This window comes from Leptinotarsa decemlineata, unplaced genomic scaffold (assembly GCF_025532065.1).
Source record: "Leptinotarsa decemlineata unplaced genomic scaffold, Ldec_3_MD MMD2_tig00001064_RagTag_RagTag, whole genome shotgun sequence".
Taxonomy (NCBI): Eukaryota; Metazoa; Arthropoda; class Insecta; order Coleoptera; family Chrysomelidae; genus Leptinotarsa; species Leptinotarsa decemlineata.
This window is the reverse complement of record NW_027412558.1, coordinates 8,490,042-8,510,728: the sequence shown is the minus strand read 5'-3', so window position 1 is coordinate 8,510,728 and position 20,687 is coordinate 8,490,042. Positions and strand designations below refer to the sequence as shown.

The 20,687-nt window shown below is 35.8% G+C and overlaps 1 protein-coding gene across 1 annotated transcript; it reads right to left on the bottom strand.

The window, feature by feature from the left end:
• Positions 1–689: 689 nt before the first annotated feature.
• On the bottom strand, positions 690–20,679 carry LOC111515664 (uncharacterized). Its single transcript, XM_074175629.1, has 7 exons — positions 19,590–20,679; positions 14,201–14,299; positions 12,212–12,241; positions 7,126–7,224; positions 3,354–3,383; positions 2,196–2,294; positions 690–1,818 (listed from the first exon to the last, which is right to left on the bottom strand). The coding sequence occupies exons 1-7, from the start codon at positions 19,603–19,605 to the stop codon at positions 1,781–1,783; spliced, it is 411 nt and encodes a 136-aa protein (XP_074031730.1). The 5' UTR covers positions 19,606–20,679; the 3' UTR covers positions 690–1,780.
• Positions 20,680–20,687: the final 8 nt, after the last annotated feature.

The window sequence follows — 20,687 nt, the reverse complement described above, 5'->3', positions numbered from 1 at the left end:
AGGAAAAATTTTAGTCAACGTATTGTTCATCTATGCATCTAAACTGAATTTTTTCATTCATGGATATTTATATTTTATGAGATCATGAACATATATTTTTTTATGAAATGAATTATGCAACGCATTCGGGACCAGTTTTTAGCTTTCTATCAAACACTATGAAGCAAGACCATATGACTACTGTTTCTTATATGTGGCTTTGTATTACCAAAAATATAATTTTGATATTTGAGATGCTATTTGGTAATGGGGTTTTCTGTAGTGCGTATTTTTAGTTATTTTACATTTCTGAATCAGTCCAAAAATACACTTCTTGGATTAGGAATAACTACTACTAGAACTAGACCAATGAAACAATTTAGAAGAGCACAAAGGTGCCGGCTGTTGGCTGTTGAATGATTTTGAGAATTTACTCCTCAAACCCCTGGAAAATACCGTTTGTGTTTATTTCTTTTTTATTATATAGAGAGAAGTAGAACGACAACACAGGATATTTGCAAACAGTAATATCTCTACAGTATTCTCTATTTTTTGCAGATATAAATTTTGGGATTGATTTAATTCTGACAAGTGAAACTTACCTATGAACTATCATATAAGGTTTCAAGAAAAATAAATCTTCACAAAAAATACAAATTAAGAAAAAAATGTCTTTTTATAAGGTAAACTTGAGTACATAAAAGTTATACTCTATGTAAAAAAAGGTAAAAATGAACTGGGCAATTAAATATTTGAAGTGCCTACAGAACTTTATGAAAACTGAGCCAAATATTTCCAGATTTCGGGATGTTCTACATAACCTCAATCTCCAGAAAGTATTGTTATTAGGATTACGTTTGTTGCTTTTTCTTCCATATTCTTCATATTCATCATCTTTGTAGTCTCCTTCCTCCTCATATTCATCTTCCTCCTCTTACTCATCTCCTTCACATCCATTTTTATTTTCCTTTTCATATTAATGTTCCCACTCAAAATCATATTCCTCCTTCTCCTCTTCATAGAATTCAGCGTCATCTAGGAATTAGTAATTACTGATTTTGGAGTTGAGAACTGCAGTAGGGTTACTTACAAATACAAGTGGTTAAAACATAAGAAGTTTCATTTCTCAGTTTTCAAAAAAAAAACATTTTAACAAAGAGTAATATTCCTCATCATAGTCTCATTCTTTTTTGCAATCTTTGTCTTCTCTCTCATAGTAATTTTTCTTTTTCACAGTCTTCTGTCTCATAGTAATCTTTTCTCCGAAGTCTGCTTTTTCGTAGACTTCCATCATAGTTATAGTCTTCTTCCTCATAGTGATCTTTCTCCTGATAGTCATATGGGTAAGCAAATGCATCCTCATATTAATTTTTCCGCACCCCTTCATATTTATTCATTGTCATCTAGGAATTACGAATTATTGAACTATAAGTTGGGAAAATAAGTATTCTTTATTTTAGAAATTTTAACCCCTTCACACAAGTAAACTATGAAAATATAAATACTTTTCCAACATGAAGAGTTCGCCTTCACTGTCTCCAATCTGAGATCTTTCCTAATCCAACGCCGTAAAAAAATGGGACAGGAAAATAGGAGAAATTTTCATTTTCAGAAAGTGACATAAAGCTTTTTGATTGGGGTTCAAGGTTATTTATTTTTTACAAAAGGATATTGACAGATTCTCCGTTTTCTAACAAAAATAAATTCACACTCAATGAATATAAAAAATACAGTCAAATAACCTTCACTTGGCGGGTGTCAGGGATACGACAACAGATCAACACTGGATTACGAAAATGAATTATGTACAATTGACATTTCTCATTTCCTCCAAAATATCTGAAAAAAAAACATTAAAAAATAAAACTTTCTAATCTTCAAAATTTCAGGTAGATTCCAGTACCTATCACAAAATTCTGACAAGTACATTATTTCTCATTTCATTATCTTTTGAAAAAGATCTTGGAATTGACAGTAGTTTCAATTTATTGAATTTGCCAGAAACGTATTTCCATCACAAATTTCAAAATCTCATATTCTCATCCCCGCATTGAATTCAAGATCTAATAATGGAATTGTGTTTTTTGTCTAGATATCAAATGTTCAATGAAATGCATATGTAATTTTCTTCAATATGATCACATTCAGTTTTGGTTTGACTTCAGATTCATGAAAGTGCAAGTCTTGATTTTTTCCTCATCAACATTGTAACTTACCTTTCCAGTTATGTGGCCTTTCCGAATAACCTCTGCTTTTCCAGAACAAATGATCACACGGATTCAATTGTCTGCTTCTGAGATCTAATCGTTTCTTAGCTGAAAGAAGTGTGTCATGATAGCATTTTTCAATTTGAAAGTGAGTACTAGTTAGACAAATACCACTTTTCACCAGAATTACAGTTTTTGACATAAGTGATTTTACTAGATATCTACTAACCTTTCATGAACAAGAAAATAAATTCTGATCATCTGAAAGTATATGCAAGCCTAATAGCTATGTATTAGTCAGAAACTCATATTTATGATTTTCATCTATGGAATGTGTTATCACTAATAAAAGATAATTTTTATATATACTTGTTTTTTTGGAAAAGGGTTGATGTTTCAAAAACTACTGCTTTGCAATCTCAAAATCTCAGCTTCTTATCTATAAAATCACCTTCGATTAAAAATTTAATAGCAATATTACGATAGCAAACAGCATTACAAAACCAGAAGTCCAAAGGATGAATGTTTTTGACCATCTCACCTCTCACCTATTGCTTTGAAAGAAATAATCAGTATTACACCAGTTTTTTTTTTCCTAAATGATTAATGATAGTATAGTACTTCAATGCACAAATTGAAATTTGAGAAAACCCAAATAATAAGCTCTTTATCATTTTTGGAAAAAAAACAAAGAGATGTACATTAAAATAACAGTGATTTTTCGAAAATTTAAGACGAAAGTAAATTTGAAAAAATCATCATCAAATTGATCTTTCACTTAACATTAAACAAATATCCCAAGGTACAAAAAATCATACATATTATTTCAATATATTATAATGCCAAGAAACTTATACAGGCAGCTTGTTTACTAGGTCATTATTGCTTTACAATGCAGAAAGGATTTTATCAATGGAGATTTTGTAGTGTGACTCGTTTTATTGACTCCGTTATGTCATTGTAGATAGCATAGATTTAGTAACTCGTCGAAAAAAATCCAAGCGAAAAACGGTGAGGTTATCAACATCTGTTTAGAAAGTAATTTTCCTGTAGAGGTGAAATGAAGCTTTGTTAATAATAATTTTATGCAATCTAATAACCTTCACTTGGCGGGTGTCTCGGATGATACAACAGATTAACACTGGATTATGAAAATAAATTACATACCATTGAAATTTCTCATTTCCTCCGGAATATCTGAAAATAAAAATTAAGAAAATACAACTTTCAAAATTCTGATAGTTTTGAAACAACCGTTTCGATTGGCTTCAGGGTTTTGGAGTGGTCTTATAATAATAATAATCGTCTTTATTGTTACCCAGCTGTAGTTACATACAAATATTTAAATAAATTAGAGAGCTAGTTGCTGACATAACAAAAGGCGAAGTTCAACTTAGTTAGCACAAGTGCTACTGAGTTGTTCTTCCACTCAACCTCATGTGGGTATAATTTCCAAACGTTTCAACTGCGGCAGTCATCTTCAGTGGCATGGTCGAAGTACTCTTCTAGACGTCAACTGAAACTGAAGCTTTCATTTCTGCCATGTCATTTATAGTGTTGATTTTCCGCGCACTTTCACTAGTGGCGGGTTCGCGCGTACTCCCCGCGCGATTTGGATGGCTTGGCTTCGTTTTGGCGCTTTACAATTCTGTGTGCCAGATCTTTGGTAGATATGTTATCTCTTCCTTTCTGTTGAAGTTCTCTTGGTGTTTGTGTATTTCTATGGCTTCTAAATACATCCTTGTTGAATAATGATTTGACGTTGCTAGCCTCTCGGTATTTTCGAACAGGATCTTGCTCCCCGTCCCCACAATGCATGTTCACCGACTGCAGACTTCTCGGTCTGTTCCAATCGGCAACTCCGTTTGTGCTCGACTAGGCGGGTACCAATGCTTCTTTTTGTCTGACCGATATAGACTTCACCACTGTCTTTTGTTGATCTCAGGTACTCCGATATTTTCTTCGTTATTTTGAAGACGGTGTTAATTTTCTCCTTCTTTACAATTTTTCCAATTCGGTTGGTGACACGTTTTATGTATGGCAGACAGACAGTACCTTGGGGTTGATCATCACTGGTGTTTCTCTTCTTCTCCCTTAGACGCGTAGCGTGGATTATGTCTTTTTTGTCGTAGCCGTTCGTTTGTAACACAGTTGTTAGGTGTTTTATTTCATCGTCGATGTACCTTTCTTCACATATTCTCAAAGCTCTGTTCACTAGGGTGTTGATGACGGTTCCTTTCTGTTTTGGATGATGGTTAGATCCATTATGTAGGTATCGATCTGTGTGTGTTTTCTTCCTGTACACCTTATGGTTTAGTTGATCACCTTCCTTGATGACTAAAACATCCAGGAATGGGATTTGGAGGTTTTCTTCTAATTCCATGGTGAACTGGATTTTAGGATGAAAGCTATTCAGATGATTTAGGAAGTTCTGAAGTTCTCCTTTTCCATGGCTCAAAACACCGAACATCTACATACCTCAACCAGTGTTTCGGTCGTTTTTCTGAGATTTCAATGGCTCTTTCTACAAATTATTTCATGTAGAAATTTACCACTACTGAGCTGAGTGGATTGCCCATGGCGACTCCATCAACTTGTTCATAACAGGTTCCATTCCTTTAAAAATAAGTTGTCGTTAGTGAATGTCGAAATAAGATGGTATATTGTGAAAAGATCTCCTGTGTGTAGCTGCGAGGTATTCATCGAGTGGTACATTTGTGAATGAGGATACAATATCGAAGCTAACTAGAATACCGTTTGGCTCCAAGGTGATGCCTTTCATTCGTTTGATGAAGTCAGTGGGAGTCTCTGACGTACGTCTTAATGTTCCCAAGTGCAGCATATCCGACAAATTCTTGTCGAGGTTGAAGGTTGTTGATCCTATGGCACTTGATATCGGTCTCAGTGGTACATCCTCTTTGTGAATTTTCGGTAATCCATAGAGCTTCGGTGGTAATGCTTCTCATATGCAAAGTTTCTTCTTGTGGTAACGAAGATTCTTTCATCAGTTGATTGGTCTTTCTCAAGATTTTCTCTGCTGGGTTTTTTTGTGATCTTTTGTACGTTTTTTGACTGACAAGGTTATTGAGTTTGCTTTTGTATTCCGAAGTGTTTAAGACCACTGTTGCGTTTCCTTTGTCGGCGGGCAGAATGATAATATTTTCGACAGCATTGAGACTTCTTATGACGGCTTTCGGATGTTTGGATTTTCTCAGAATCATCAGCAGGTAATTTTTCAATTCCGGCTTCTATGTTCGCGACGATTTCTCCTGTGGGTATTGTCAATGGTATTACGCTGAATTTTCCTCCCTTAGCTAGTAAACTTGTTTTAGTCACTGGTGAGTGGTCGATTGGATTTATTGATAACAACCAGCTCAAATGTCTAGTTTTGGATTATTGAGCTGTGTTCTCTGAAGCTGGTTGAATTTCCTCTTCAGTCTCTCATTGGATGACTGTAAGGTACGTCGACAACGAAATAAAACACCTAACAACTGTATTACAAGCGAACGGCTACGACAGAAAAGACATAATCCGCGCTACGCGTCTAAGGGAGAAGAAGAGAAACACCAGTGAAGATCAACCCCAAGGCACTGTCTATCTGTCTTACATAGAAGGTGACCAACCGAATCGGAAACGTTCTAAACAAGGAGAAAATCAACACCGTCTTCAAACCCACGAAGAAAATATCGAAGTATCTGAGATCAGCAAAATACAACAGAGGCCCACTCAAATCAGCGGGAGTTTACAGGATTCCATGTAAATGTGGTGAAGTCTATACCGACCAGACGAAAAGAAGCATTGATATCCGCCTAGTCGAGCACAAGCGGAGTTCCCGATTGGGACAGACCGAGAAATCTGCAGTCGCTGAACATGCACTGTCCGACGGGGAACACAAGATCCTGTTCGAAAATACCGAGAGGCTAGCAACAAGAATGTATTTAGAAGCCATTGAAATACATAAACACCAAGAGAACTATAATAGAAAGGAAGAGATAACATATCTACCAAAGATCTGGGACACAGCATTGAAAAGCGCCAAAGGGAAGCAAAGCCATCTAAATCGCGCGGGAAGTACGCGCAAAACCCTCCATTAATAAAAGTGCGCGGAAAATCAGCACTATTAATTACACGGCAGAAATGAATACTTCAGTTTCAGTTGACACGTCAAGAAGAGTACTTCGACCACGCTACTGAAGATGACTGCCGCAGTTGCAGTTGAAACGTTTGGAAATTATACCCAAAACCCGGAAACCAATCGAAACATTGACGCCAGCCGTGAAAGCCTACCTATATTTGAGACAACTGTTTTCAATACTCAGGTAGACAGTATGAGATACAATGATTATTTTAATTTAGCATTGGTAAATGTTCAAATCGTGCATTTTCAAATCACCATCTATAGACATCATGTTGAGTTACCTATAAAAGAAGCGAAATTATTCTGAGAAGACCTAAATATATAAATTATAACAAAATAAATATATGTATATTAATAATTAGAACTGGACTTTTGTCTAGAAACAAATGTAACATTTTTTTTTCATGAAAGGAATCTTGAAAACAGATTTCTCAAAACATTTTTCGCCCATCAAGTTCATCTTATCATTAGATGATCATAAGTATCATAACTGTGTGGTGTATGGAAAAGGTGACAAACATATTTAGGGATAGCAGAAACAACAGGAGGAAGATCTTCCTCATGAAGATTATGACTTGGTGGTCGAAACACGTGTCAAAAGTGTTAAAATAACGGTTTGGTGTTGGGAAAAAACCCAAACTACACCAAAGGTTCCAAACAGTGCATCACAAGTAGATGTCAAATGTTCAACGAAATGAATATAAGATTTTCTTCAATATGATCATATTCAGTTATGGATAGACTTCAGGCTCATGCAAGTGAATTAGGTCTGGATTTTTTCTTATCAACACCCTCACTTACCTTTCCAGTTTTGTGGCCTCTCTGAATAACCTCTGCTTTTCCAGAACAAATGATCACACGGATTCAATTGTCTGCTTCTTAAAGTTAATTGTTTCTTAGCTGAAAGAAGTGTGTCATGATGAGTGCTTTAGAACTTTATCAGGATAAAATTCAGCTAGCATTTTTCAATTTGAAAGTAAGTTTACTAGTTGGACCAAGATCCTTTCCCCAGGACTACAGTTTTTTAGATATGCAATTTTAACTAAAGTCATTTTTTCTGAACATTTCTGGGTTTTACTAACCTTCTACGATCTAAAAAATGAAATCTCATCATCAGAAAGTATGTGCAAGGCTAACAGCTTGTATTAGTGAGGAATATTTTCATTCATGATTGTTGTCTATCAAATAATTTGTAATTACTAATAAAAGATAAATTTTTATAGTTGTTTTTTTCAGAAAGAAGTTAACACTTTAATGAAATGAATAAAAACACTTTTGTCTAATTTTCACTAGTTATTTTATTTTTACGAGCGGTTTTGTGTTTCAACCCATTATCAAATATAAAACTGACATGTGAAATGTGAAAACTCGGTTATATCGGAAGTTTCTAGGTAAGCTAGAAGGAGAGGTAGTTGAATGAACAAGGATGGCAACTATAAAATTCAACACTGAAGACTATAGGGGTTGTTAAACTTATAAATTCAAGAGTGGAGACCTACATAAATCGAGTTGCTCGTTTAGGGGTTTTTAATTGATTTGTTAATTTCCTAGCTTACAACAAACTCATTTTCTTTCCTTTTATTACATATGTATAGGATTTTTAGGTTATCTTTACTTATCTTGTGTTTTGATTCTTGTAGATGTTCATACATTGAAGATTGTTTATCGAAAGAGACGTGTTCACGGAGCCATACGTCAAAGTTTTTAACGGTTTGGCCTGTATATAGTGCAGAGCATTCACCACACACTATTCTATATATAACTGATTTTTTCATTCTATCTCGTTTGGGTTTTGCATTGAAAAGAATTCTGCTTAAATTATCATGCAGAGGTAAGATGGAGTTTTGTTGATAATAATTTTATGGAGCAGAGTTGCAGCATAGATAGTTTGTTATTCATATTCTACCAGCCAACGTCATTCAGGATGTATAGAATTATTTCTCTCTCTCTAGGAATACCGTATTGTAAACAAAAATTTTGTACTTTTTGTATTGTTTGTTTCATTGTGCTGGTCATAAATGGTTTATCCAAAACATCAACGTAGTTGAATACCTGATAAAACCAAACTCCTACACAAGGTCACTTTCAATGCAAACTTAAAAATTGCAAACAATTGATCAGTTGTGATGTATAGACGGCAAATAAAAGCGGGTCAAGATTTGAATCTTGTGGTACACTATAGCGGCATTTCTGGAGAGACCGATATGACTTATTATCATCAACTGAAAATTCTAATTAATGATATCGAAATCTCTGTTGAAGTCAAGGAGAACTAAAATCATGTTATTGGAATCGATAGCTCTTATACTATCGGAAATAACAGGCAGTGAAACAGTTGTGCATCTAAAACCTCAACGCAGACTGAATTGACAGTAACATAAACAAATGATCAATATGCTTTTTAATTGATTTTCCAAAGATCTTTTAACGCTTGGCAAAGGAAATATACCTGATATGGTTTGGGGTGTTATTTACAAAAGTTTTTGATGAAGGATTACTTTCCGGAACGTTTACCATCGTTTAATTTTATTTTTTACACAGTTCATTCGATTTGTAGGTAATATTTGTAAATACTTCTTCCCTTGTTTATTATTTATTACCCGTCAGCAAATTCTCTAATGATTCACTTTTGTTTATTTTTTAGATTGTGGTAGGGTAAATATCCAAACAAATTATCTCTATACTTTTGAAGTGGGACATACATTGTTGAATTAAATATGACCTGTATTTTTCTCACACTGAGAAATAAGTACTCCAGGCTTATGAAATAGTATATAATTGATGAAATGGTTGTTTAAATCAGTGGGATTTCAGAGATTGTCAGACAAAGAGGTCCGAAAGACTTTTCTTATTAGTCAGTGGGCTATGCTTAAAGACAGGCAGTAAACAAATCTAAAGAAATGAACTTTAAATGTTCAAGCCCGTCTCGGATATACCTACATAGTAGGTTGAATGGACTGACGCCTATCAGAAAACAACTACTCCACTGGCTAATACCACGAACGCCGTTGGATTATATCCGGCAGGCGTCAGTGCAGGAATCTTCACAGAAAACTTCCTGCATATGCAATTGGCAATACAACTGAAAGAGTCGACCTTCAATTTTGAAAGGGGCACACTTGCAGACCGGTTTCAGGCTTTTTAGCCACTCGTCAGTGCAAAATAGTGACTGACGAGTGGCGGATATAATCCAACGCCGTTCGTGGTATTAGCAAGTGGAGTAGTTGTTTTCTGATAGGCTTCAGTCCATTCAACCTACTGTGTAGGTATATCCGAGACGGACTTGAACATTTAAAGTTCATTTGTTTAGATTTGTTTACTGACTGCCTGTGTTCAAGCATAGCCCACTGACTAATAAGAGTGTTTTTCTTCCTTATTCAGAGGAATCGGCCAAATTTCGGATATGCAGTTGGTTCGTACCTCGTCCACTAGATGGAGTGACATTTTTGATGTTCGCTCCAACTTAAGACGAGGAATGAAGTACTCTGAAAGAATTTATGGAATATCATTAACAGCAGACCTCCCCCGCGAGTCGCCGTCAGGCGGCTCCGGTAAGTATAATATTCCAGTGGATATTAACCATATATTCTCTTTCAGCAAAACCGCGAGTCAATTTTAAAATCACATTTCTCAGCTTCACTGGGAAAAGCCCGACTATCACAACTCTGGCCGCCGTTAGCTTTGGGGGCCCCCATGCAAAAATTCAGTCAGGAATACCGCGACAAACAAGAGCCAAAAATTTTCAAAACGCGAATAGATAGGGAAATAAAAGCACCTAAAGGCTGGTTTCCAACCAAAAGAGGTTAGATATCAATCTTGCTGAAGTGCCAGCAGCTGGATTGAGGACCGTTTCCTTAAGAAACGGGGGTGGAAGGAAAGGGTCGCCAGGTCCAAACCTGCGGAAGCATTTCCGTAAGGAGGGAGCTTGCGACCTGGGCACACAACCCGGGAGGGGCATGGGGGGATGGAATATCATTGACTGTAGGTCGATGATGGTCACTATTTTGCACTGACGAGTGGCTAAGGAGCCCGAAACCGGTCTGCAAGTGTGCCTGTTCCAAAATTGAAGGTCGACTCTTTCAGTTGTATTGCCAATTGCATATATGTAGGAAATTTTCTGTGAAGATTCCTGCACTGACGCCTGTCGGGTATAATCCAACGCCGTTCGTGGTATTAGCCAGTGGAGTAGTTGTTTTCTGATAGGCGTCAGTCCATTCAACCTACTGTGTAGTAGGTATATCCGAGACGGGCTTGAACATTTAAAGTTCATTTCTTCAGATAGGTCCGAAAGAACTGTCCCGTATGTGTGCGGTGCGTCCCTCGGATGAAAGATAGTGTGTATACTACTTGTCCGTGTAATTGAGAAGGATAGCGATATACTAGTGAATACTGAGTAATATTTTAGAGCAATTGGCTCTACAGCCTTGAGAATTGAGAATCCAAAGATTTTGGTCTTTCTTCGGCGGTAGAAGTAATAACGTGTACCTAGAAGTTATCTTTTGGAATATGAAATGAAAAATGATTTTAATGAAATGTTTTATCATACCATGGAATGAAAATATTGTCATGCATAATGTCGCAATGTTCTGGCCAACATATGACGAGAATTAAAAAAACCGTTTTTGCAACTTTTTTCATTTCTTATATAATTTATGATAATAAGTTTCAACTTTATATTCAATCGCAGAGTCGTTCAAATCATAAAAACACTTTTCAACCATTTTTTATTACCATTTATTATTTATTATTGAGGCAGCTCAAAGGAAGCAATATGGTGCTAGCTGAAGACCTAATCAAAAGTCGATTCGATTTGTTGAACTTTGCTAAAGATAAGCTGGGGAAGAATAACGTTTGGACGAACAATGGAAACCTATTTACTGTGGTTGATGGAAAGAGAACTCTACTGAAAACAGAAGAAGCTATACTAAATTTATGTAAATAGCCGGATACACAAAAATGACACATCAGAAATATTTTTCTTTTCCTTTTCTATTTTTAGTGAATATTATTTGTTATTTAATATATTTATATTTATTTATATATTTTTTCAATTTATATATTTTTTTTGTTTTTTTTGATATTGTAATATAAAAATATTGCAGGTGGAAACATGAGGGAAATATATGTTGCATTTCACAATACTAGGTCCTTGATTGGCCATTTTGCAGAATTCAAATCCCTTTTATTGAAAGAAAATTTCGATATTATTGGAGTATCAGAAACGTGGCTGTCAGATAACATTTTGACCAATATGCTGAACATTATGGGTTATACATTCATTCGTAAAGACAGAGGTTCAAGAGGTGGAGGCGTTGGTATGTATCTTAAAATTATTTTCAAATTTGTAATTTTGGAATATCAATCGTGTGACTATCTGGAACAAATTTGGGTTCAATTTGGGTTCAAAACAAAGAGATGTAGATTAAAATAACAGTGATTTTTCGATAATTTAAGACGAAAGTAAATTTGAAAAAATCATCATCAAATTGATCTTTCACTTAACATTAAACAAATATCCCAAGGTACAAAAAATCATACATATTATTTCAATATATTATAATGCTAAGAGACTTATACAGGCAGCTTGTTTACTAGGTCATTATTGCTTTACAATGCAGAAAGGATTTTATCAATGGAGATTTTGTAGTGTGACTCGTTTTATTGACTCCGTTATGTCATTGTAGATAGCATAGATTTAGTAACTCGTCGAAAAAAATCCAAGCGAAAAACGGTGAGGTTATCAACATCTGTTTAGAAAGTAATTTTCCTGTAGAGGTGAAATGAAGCTTTGTTAATAATAATTTTATGCAATCTAATAACCTTCACTTGGCGGGTGTCTCGGATGATACAACAGATTAACACTGGATTATGAAAATAAATTACATACCATTGAAATTTCTCATTTCCTCCGGAATATCTGAAAATAAAAATTAAGAAAATACAACTTTCAAAATTCTGATAGTTTTGAAACAACCGTTTCGATTGGCTTCAGGGTTTTGGAGTGGTCTTATAATAATAATAATCGTCTTTATTGTTACCCAGCTGTAGTTACATACAAATATTTAAATAAATTAGAGAGCTAGTTGTTGACATAACAAAAGGCGAAGTTCAACTTAGTTAGCACAAGTGCTACTGAGTTGTTCTTCCACTCAACCTCATGTGGGTATAATTTCCAAACGTTTCAACTGCGGCAGTCATCTTCAGTGGCATGGTCGAAGTACTCTTCTTGACGTCAACTGAAACTGAAGCTTTCATTTCTGCCGTGTTATTTATAGTGCTGATTTTCCGCGCACTTTCACTAGTGGCGGGTTCGCGCGTACTCCCCGCGCGATTTGGATGGCTTGGCTTCGTTTTGGCGCTTTACAATTCTGTGTGCCAGATCTTTGGTAGATATGTTGAAGTTCTCTTGGTATTTGTGTATTTCTATGGCTTCTAAATACATTCTTGTTGAATAATGATTTGACGTTGCTAGCCTCTCGGTATTTTCGAACAGGATCTTGCTCCCCGTCCCCACAATGAATGTTCAGCGACTGCAGACTTCTCGGTCTGTTCCAATCGGCAACTCCGTTTGTGCTCGACTAGGCGGGTACCAATGCTTCTTTTTGTCTGACCGATATAGACTTCACCACTGTCTTTTGTTGATCTCAGGTACTCCGATGTTTTCTTCGTTAGTTTGAAGATGGTGTTAATTTTCTCCTTCTTTAGAATTTTTCCAAGTCGGTTGGTGACACCTTCTATGTATGGCAGACAGACAGTGCCTTGGGGTTGATCATCACTGGTGTTTCTCTTCTTCTCCCTTAGATATGTAGCGTGGATTATGTCTTTTTTGTCGTAGCCGTTCGTTTGTAACACAGTTGTTAGGTGTTTTATTTCATCGTCGATGTACCTTTCTTCACATATTCTCAAAGCTCTGTTCACTAGGGTGTTGATGACGGTTCCTTTCTGTTTTGGATGATGGTTAGATCCATTATGTAGGTATCGATCTGTGTGTGTTTTCTTCCTGTACACCTTATGGTGTAGTTGATCACCTTCCTTGATGTGCGCGGAAAATCAGCACTATTAATTACACGGCAGAAAAGAATACTTCAGTTTCAGTTGACACGTCAAGAAGAGTACTTCGACCACGCTACTGAAGATGACTGCCGCAGTTGCAGTTGAAACGTTTGGAAATTATACCCAAAACCCGGAAACCAATCGAAACATTGACGCCAGCCGTGAAAGCCTACCTATATTTGAGACAACTGTTTTCAATACTCAGGTAGACAGTATGAGATACAATGATTATTTTAATTTAGCATTGGTAAATGTTCAAATCGTGCATTTTCAAATCACCATCTATAGACATCATGTTGATTTACCTATAAAAGAAGCGAAATTATTCTGAGAAGACCTAAATATATAAATTATAACAAAATAAATATATGTATATTAATAATTTGAACTGGACTTTTGTCTAGAAACAAATGTAACATTTTTTTTTTCATGAAAGGAATCTTGAAAACAGATTTCTCAAAACATTTTTTGCCCACCAACTTCATCTTATCATTAGATGATCATAAGTATCATAACTGTGGTGTATGGAAAAGGTGACGAACATATTTAGGGATAGCAGAAACAACAAGAGTAAGATCTTCCTCATGAAGATGATGACTTGGTGGTCGAAACACGTGTCAAGGTGTTAAAATAACGGTTTGGTGTTGGGAAAAAACCCAAACTACACCAAAGGTTCCAAACAGTGCATCACAAGTAGATGTCAAATGTTCAACGAAATGAATATAAGATTTTCTTCAATATGATCATATTCAGCTATGGATAGACTTCAGGCTCATGCAAGTGAATTAGGTCTGGATTTTTTCTTATCAACACCCTCACTTACCTTTCCAGTTTTGTGGCCTCTCTGAATAACCTCTGCTTTTCCAGAACAAATGATCACACGGATTCAATTGTCTGCTTCTTAAAGTTAATTGTTTCTTAGCTGAAAGAAGTATGTCATGATGAGTGCTTTAGAACTTTATCAGGATAAAATTCAGCTAGCATTTTTCAATTTGAAAGTAAGTTTACTAGTTGGACCAAGATCCTTTCCCCAGGACTACAGTTTTTTAGATATGCAATTTTAACTAAAGTCATTTTTTCTGAACATTTCTGAGTTTTACTAACCTTCTACGATCTAAAAATGAAATCTCATCATCAGAAAGTATGTGCAAGGCTAACAGCTTGTATTAGTGAGGAATATTTTCATTCATGATTGTTGTCTATCAAATAATTTGTAATTACTAATAAAAGATAAATTTTTATAGTTCTTTTTTTCAGAAAGAAGTTAACACTTTAAGGAAATGAATAAAAACACTTTTGTCTAATTTTCACTAGTTATTTTATTTTTACGAGCGGTTTTGTGTTTCAACCCATTATCAAATATAAAACTGACATGTGAAATGTGAAAACTCGGTTATATCGGAAGTTTCTAGGTAAGCTAGAAGGAGAGGTAGTTGAATGAACAAGGATGGCAACTATAAAATTCAACACTGAAGACTATAGGGGTTGTTAAACTTATAAATTCAAGAGTGGAGACCTACATAAATCGAGTTGCTCGTTTAGGGGTTTTTAATTGATTTGTTAATTTCCTAGCTTACAACAAACTCATTTTCTTTCCTTTTATTACATATGTATAGGATTTTTAGGTTATCTTTACTTATCTTGTGTTTTGATTCTTGTAGATGTTCATACATTGAAGATTGTTTATCGAAAGAGACGTGTTCACGGAGCCATACGTCAAAGTTTTTAACGGTTTGGCCTGTATATAGTGCAGAGCATTCACCACACACTATTCTATATATAACTGATTTTTTCATTCTATCTCGTTTGGGTTTTGCATTAAAAAGAATTCTGCTTAAATTATCATGCAGAGGTAAGATGGAGTTTTGTTGATAATAATTTTATGGAGCAGAGTTGCAGCATAGCTCTGCTCCATAAAATTAGCTCTTATACTATCGGAAATAACAGGCAGTGAAACACTTGTGCATCTAAAACCTCAACGCAGACTGAATTGACAGTAACATAAACAAATGATCAATATGCTTTTTAATTGATTTTCCAAAGATCTTTTAACGCTTGGCAAAGGAAATATACCTGATATGGTTTGGGGTGTTATTTACAAAAGTTTTTGATGAAGGATTACTTTCCGGAACGTTTACCATCGTTTAATTTTATTTTTTACACAGTTCATTCGATTTGTAGGTAATATTTGTAAATACTTCTTCCCTTGTTAATGATTCACTTTTGTTTATTTTTTAGATTGTGGTAGGGTAAATATCCAAACAAATTATCTCTATACTTTTGAAGTGGGGCATACATTGTTGAATTAAATATGACCTGTATTTTTCTCACACTGAGAAATAAGTACTCCAGGCTTATGAAATAGTATAGAATTGATGAAATGGTTGTTTAAATCAGTGGGATTTCAGAGATTGTCAGACAAAGAGGTCCGAAAGACTTTTCTTATTAGTCAGTGGGCTATGCTTAAAGACAGGCAGTAAACAAATCTAAAGAAATGAACTTTAAATGTTCAAGCCCGTCTCGGATATACCTACATAGTAGGTTGAATGGACTGACGCCTATCAGAAAACAACTACTCCACTGGCTAATACCACGAACGGCGTTGGATTATATCCGACAGGCGTCAGTGCAGGAATCTTCACAGAAAACTTCCTGCATATGCAATTGGCAATGCAACTGAAAGAGTCGACCTTCAATTTTGAAACGGGCACACTTGCAGACCGGTTTCAGGCTTCTTAGTCACTCGTCAGTGCAAAATAGTGACTGACGAGTGGCGGATATAATCCAACGCCGTTCGTGGTACTAGCAAGTGGAGTAGTTGTTTTCTGATAGGCGTCAGTCCATTCAACCTACTGTGTAGGTATATCCGAGACGGACTTGAACATTTAAAGTTCATTTGTTTAGATTTGTTTACTGACTGCCTGTATTCAAGCATAGCCAACTGACTAATAAGAAAGTTTTTCTTCCTTATTCAGAGGAATCGGCCAAATTTCGGATATGCAGTTGGTTCGTACCTCGTCCACTAGATGGGGTGACATTTTTGATGTTCGCTCCAACTCAAGACGAGGAATGAAGTACTCTGAAAGAATTTATGAAATATTATTGACTGTAGGTCGATGATGGTCACTATTTTGCACTGACCAGTGGCTAAGGAGCCCGAAACCGATCTGCAAGTGTGCCTGTTCCAAAATTGAAGGTCGACTCTTTCAGTTGTATTGTCAATTGCATATATGTAGGAAATTTTCTGTGAAGATTCCTGCACTGACGCCTGTCGGGTATAATCCAACGCCGTTCGTGGTATTAGCCAGTGGAGTAGTTGTTTTCTGATAGGCGTCAGTCCATTCAACCTACTGTGTAGGTATATCCGAGACGGGCTTGAACATTTAAAGTTCATTTCTTTAGATAGGTTCGAAAGAACTGTCCCGTATGTGTGCGGTGCGTCCCTCGGATGAAAGATAGTGTGTATACTACTTGTCCGTGTAATTGAGAAGGATAGCGATATACTAGTGAATACTGAGTATTATTTTAGAGCAACTGGCTCTATAGCCTTGAGAATTGAGAATCCAAAGATTTTGGCCTTTCTTCAGCGGTAGAAGTAATAACGTGTACCTAAAAGTTATCTTTTGGAATATGAAATGAAAAATGATTTTAATGAAATGTTTTATCATACCATTGAATGAAAATATCGTCATGCATAATGTCGCAATTTTTTGGCCAACATATGACGAGAATTAAAAAAACCATTGGTGCAACTTTTTTCATTTCTTATAAAATTTATGATAATAAGTTTCAACGTTATATTCAATCACAGAGTCGTTAAAATCATAAAAACACTTTTCAATCATTTTTTATTACCATATACTGACAATGAATAGTACGTTATAATAAGTAGTAAGTACATTGTCTCAATTTAATCTGTATCACTATGTTTTGGGTTTGAAAGCCGTCAATTTTTGGAATTTTTTCCTGAAGTTTCGCTGGCGCGAGTCGCTAGCTTCCTCAGAGGTTTATACATCCGATAAAATATGTTTAAAATGTTTTTTCCGTTAACCAGCTATTGCACCCGTACGAACGACAACCCTCAGAAGTAAAAACTTGTGCGAGCTAAGGACTAACGAGGTCTTACCTTTTAACGTGTGATTCCTAACACGGGTTAAACGATAGCAAGTGAAAATCGAGCGTTCAGCCTGGGGCTTGAAACATTGACCTACACACCGGCCGATTGAGTGAGTGAACAAAGCACCCACGTCGAACCGCCGGCTACCATTAGATATTACGTCTGCGTAAGGCGTATTTATGTTGACATGGCTTAGGTAAATTGCGTAAAGCCTGTTCATGTTGACTCAGGTAGTTTCGTGTTCTGATACCTGTTCTTGGATTAGGTAAATTGTTAATAACATTCGTCGACCCTTTTCGACTTGCCATGCTGTTTCCTATTCTTGAACTTCTTAGAATGGGATTCCATATTCGGTTGAGGTTCAAAGCTTCTTCTTTTCTGTTGAAATTATCCGCGTGTTTGTGGATCTCTATTGCCTCCCTTACCAGTCGGCTATGGTATCCCTGGTTGGGGGCGATGAGTTTCGTGTATTCAAACAGACTCCTGTGGTTTCCGTCACTGAGTGCCTGTTCCACCTCAGCCGACTTGTCCGTTTAACCTAGTCTGCAGTTTCTTTCATGCTACTTCAGCCTTGTTCCCATGGATCTTTTGGTGGTCCCGATATATACTTTCCCACAAGTGCACTGATAGTGGCTCTCTCTCTTGTCTTTAGCCGACCTGAGACTTTGTTGTATCTTCTTAGTGGGTTTGAAAATAGTTTTAATGTTGTATACCCAATAGTTTTCTAATTCTGTCTGTGACCCTAGGGATATAAGGTTGATACGCACGTGCAACCATCTGAGCCTCCACTCCGTTTTGAGCCGTGAAAGAGGCACCAAAGTTTTATGTTTCAAGCTCGCCAACCGTCATTCAGGCCAGGTCATTCGTAGGCAGCCCTATATAATCGTATTCGCAATGAAACAGGACTTATTTTGATATGGGATTTATTTATTATACAACTGGGTGTAAATTACTAGTGTCGACTTACCTGTTTATACCTGATGCCGACCCAATAGATACAAGTGTATTAACAATAACTTAATAACGACGACTCTGTCCGTCGCTTGTAATTTTACGAAATATTTAGTGAACGAGCCTTCAATTGTAATTTCTCATTTAATGTCTGTTTTTGGGACGACTGTATTTTTAAAATTGTTTGTTGAATCGCCATAACTGTCGTTACTGGGCTAATACTAATCCAAAGATTTTTCCGCCAAATACACATCTCCAAAAATTTAATGTAAATGCAGGTATTTTAGTGGAAATTCAGTGTAGGTCCTGGCAATTCAACAGGCGATATATACATTGATCTACTATAAAATGCCATCGGCCTAGCTCTAACAACTATCACATAAAACGACCCTACGTACAATGAGCAGAATATGCTTTTCTAATGAAACAGAGCTCCTCCATATTAATCGCAAAATATGTGTGATTATTAAATATCACAAGGGGGCAATGTGTGGCCTTCTCGATGAACCAATTTATGTCCTTTCGATTTTTTGTGGGGCACATAGTACACTTTTATACTTTATAAAAGAGTGGATCTATCTTTGAAAATCAAGCTACAATATAGATGGGATGAAAATCCTTTCTTAATAAGGTATCACTTGATCCCTATTCCCCGAACAAACTTGACGGGTGGATTTTACCGAAAAGTTATTCACGCCCTGTAAAGTTTTTTGCGGTAAATTTTCGGAGATGAAGATGATCACTTGGTGTGGAGATTTTATAATACAGGTTTGGTGTTGGGAAAAAACTCAAACTACACCAAAGGTTCCAAACAGTGTATCACAAGTAGATGTCAACTGTTCAACGAAATGCATACTAGATTTTCTTCAATATGAACATATTCAGTTATGGAGTCATGCAAGTATTAGGTCTGGATTCAATATTATACCTAAGGTTCCAAACAGTGCATCACAAATAAATTTTTGAGCCACTGTGTGTATACTTCATATCTATGTGCATGTGTAATTATTTGCATTAGCAACAAAAGGAAAACAAAATTTTACAACTGAAAACATGCGAAATACGAATATACCTTGGCATAAATATGTTCTTCTGGGAATCCCTCACTTTGTAAGAATTAACTTAGAATATGAATCAAACTTACTTAGATGAGAAGTCATCTTGGATATGGATATATAAATAAAACTATAAGCCTATCTGAAAAAATTCATACATGCATTATTTGTACTTCACACTGTTACACGTCTTGCTTCTTGTTCTTATTGATCAATATCGACTTTGGTTCGTTCGGAGTCTGTGCACTTATTTGACCTGAATGTGGACCGGGCATTGTTTCCTCTTCTGTGACCGGGGTAACCGGAACAGGATAAAATTCAATCGGTGAGGGCGCTGAAAGTTAGATTTCCCATGTACGCCCTCTGTCACTGGAACTCCTCAGCAATTGAGACGATTTGGAATTTGGAGGTTATTCAGACATCTAATATGAGAAGCAGGTAGTCAATTATTAAGACTCGCTTTTTCTAAAGTTTTTTTTTATTTCATGCTAACAGAACTGATTTCTAACGCTGAATTCTTTTCTATCACATAAAATAGTGAAAATGATAATAATGTATAGAAAAAACCTTTTCAATTAGGTGGTCATTTTATACATTTTAAAATATATGATTTTCATAGTCCTGAAGTGCAAAGTGACTTTTAGCGTTATGCCGTCGGTTGTATTTAGGTGTGCACGTAAAAACCTTGGAGAAGTGAAAACACCCAAGTTGAGGGGTAATTTGCCAAGGAATCTTTTCAAGTAGGTACTTCATTATGTCAAATACTAAAAAATTTTACCCATTTGGGTTAAATTTTTTTTTTAGTGTTGAGTTAGGCAAGATCCTAGCCTCAATTAGTATTTGAATTTATGAAAGCTGAACAAAACCTTTTGTTAAATTTCCCCCCACTTTTCACTTCTCAAAGGTTTCAAGTGCACCAAAGTTTTAGCATGGGTTTGCGATTTTCCACAATTCATTTCTAACGGAGATAATGAATTTTCAAACGATTTGTGTGTCTGAAAAAAAATATATCAAAGATTCCAATCGGATTATTGATAGGTCAGTCAACGCGTAAATCCCTTTTTAATTTAACCCAACCTTTAGGTTTTTCATTAAATCATACTCATGGGTGCTCAGGTCCTATTGATATATATATATATATATATATATATATATATATATATATATATATATATATATATATATAT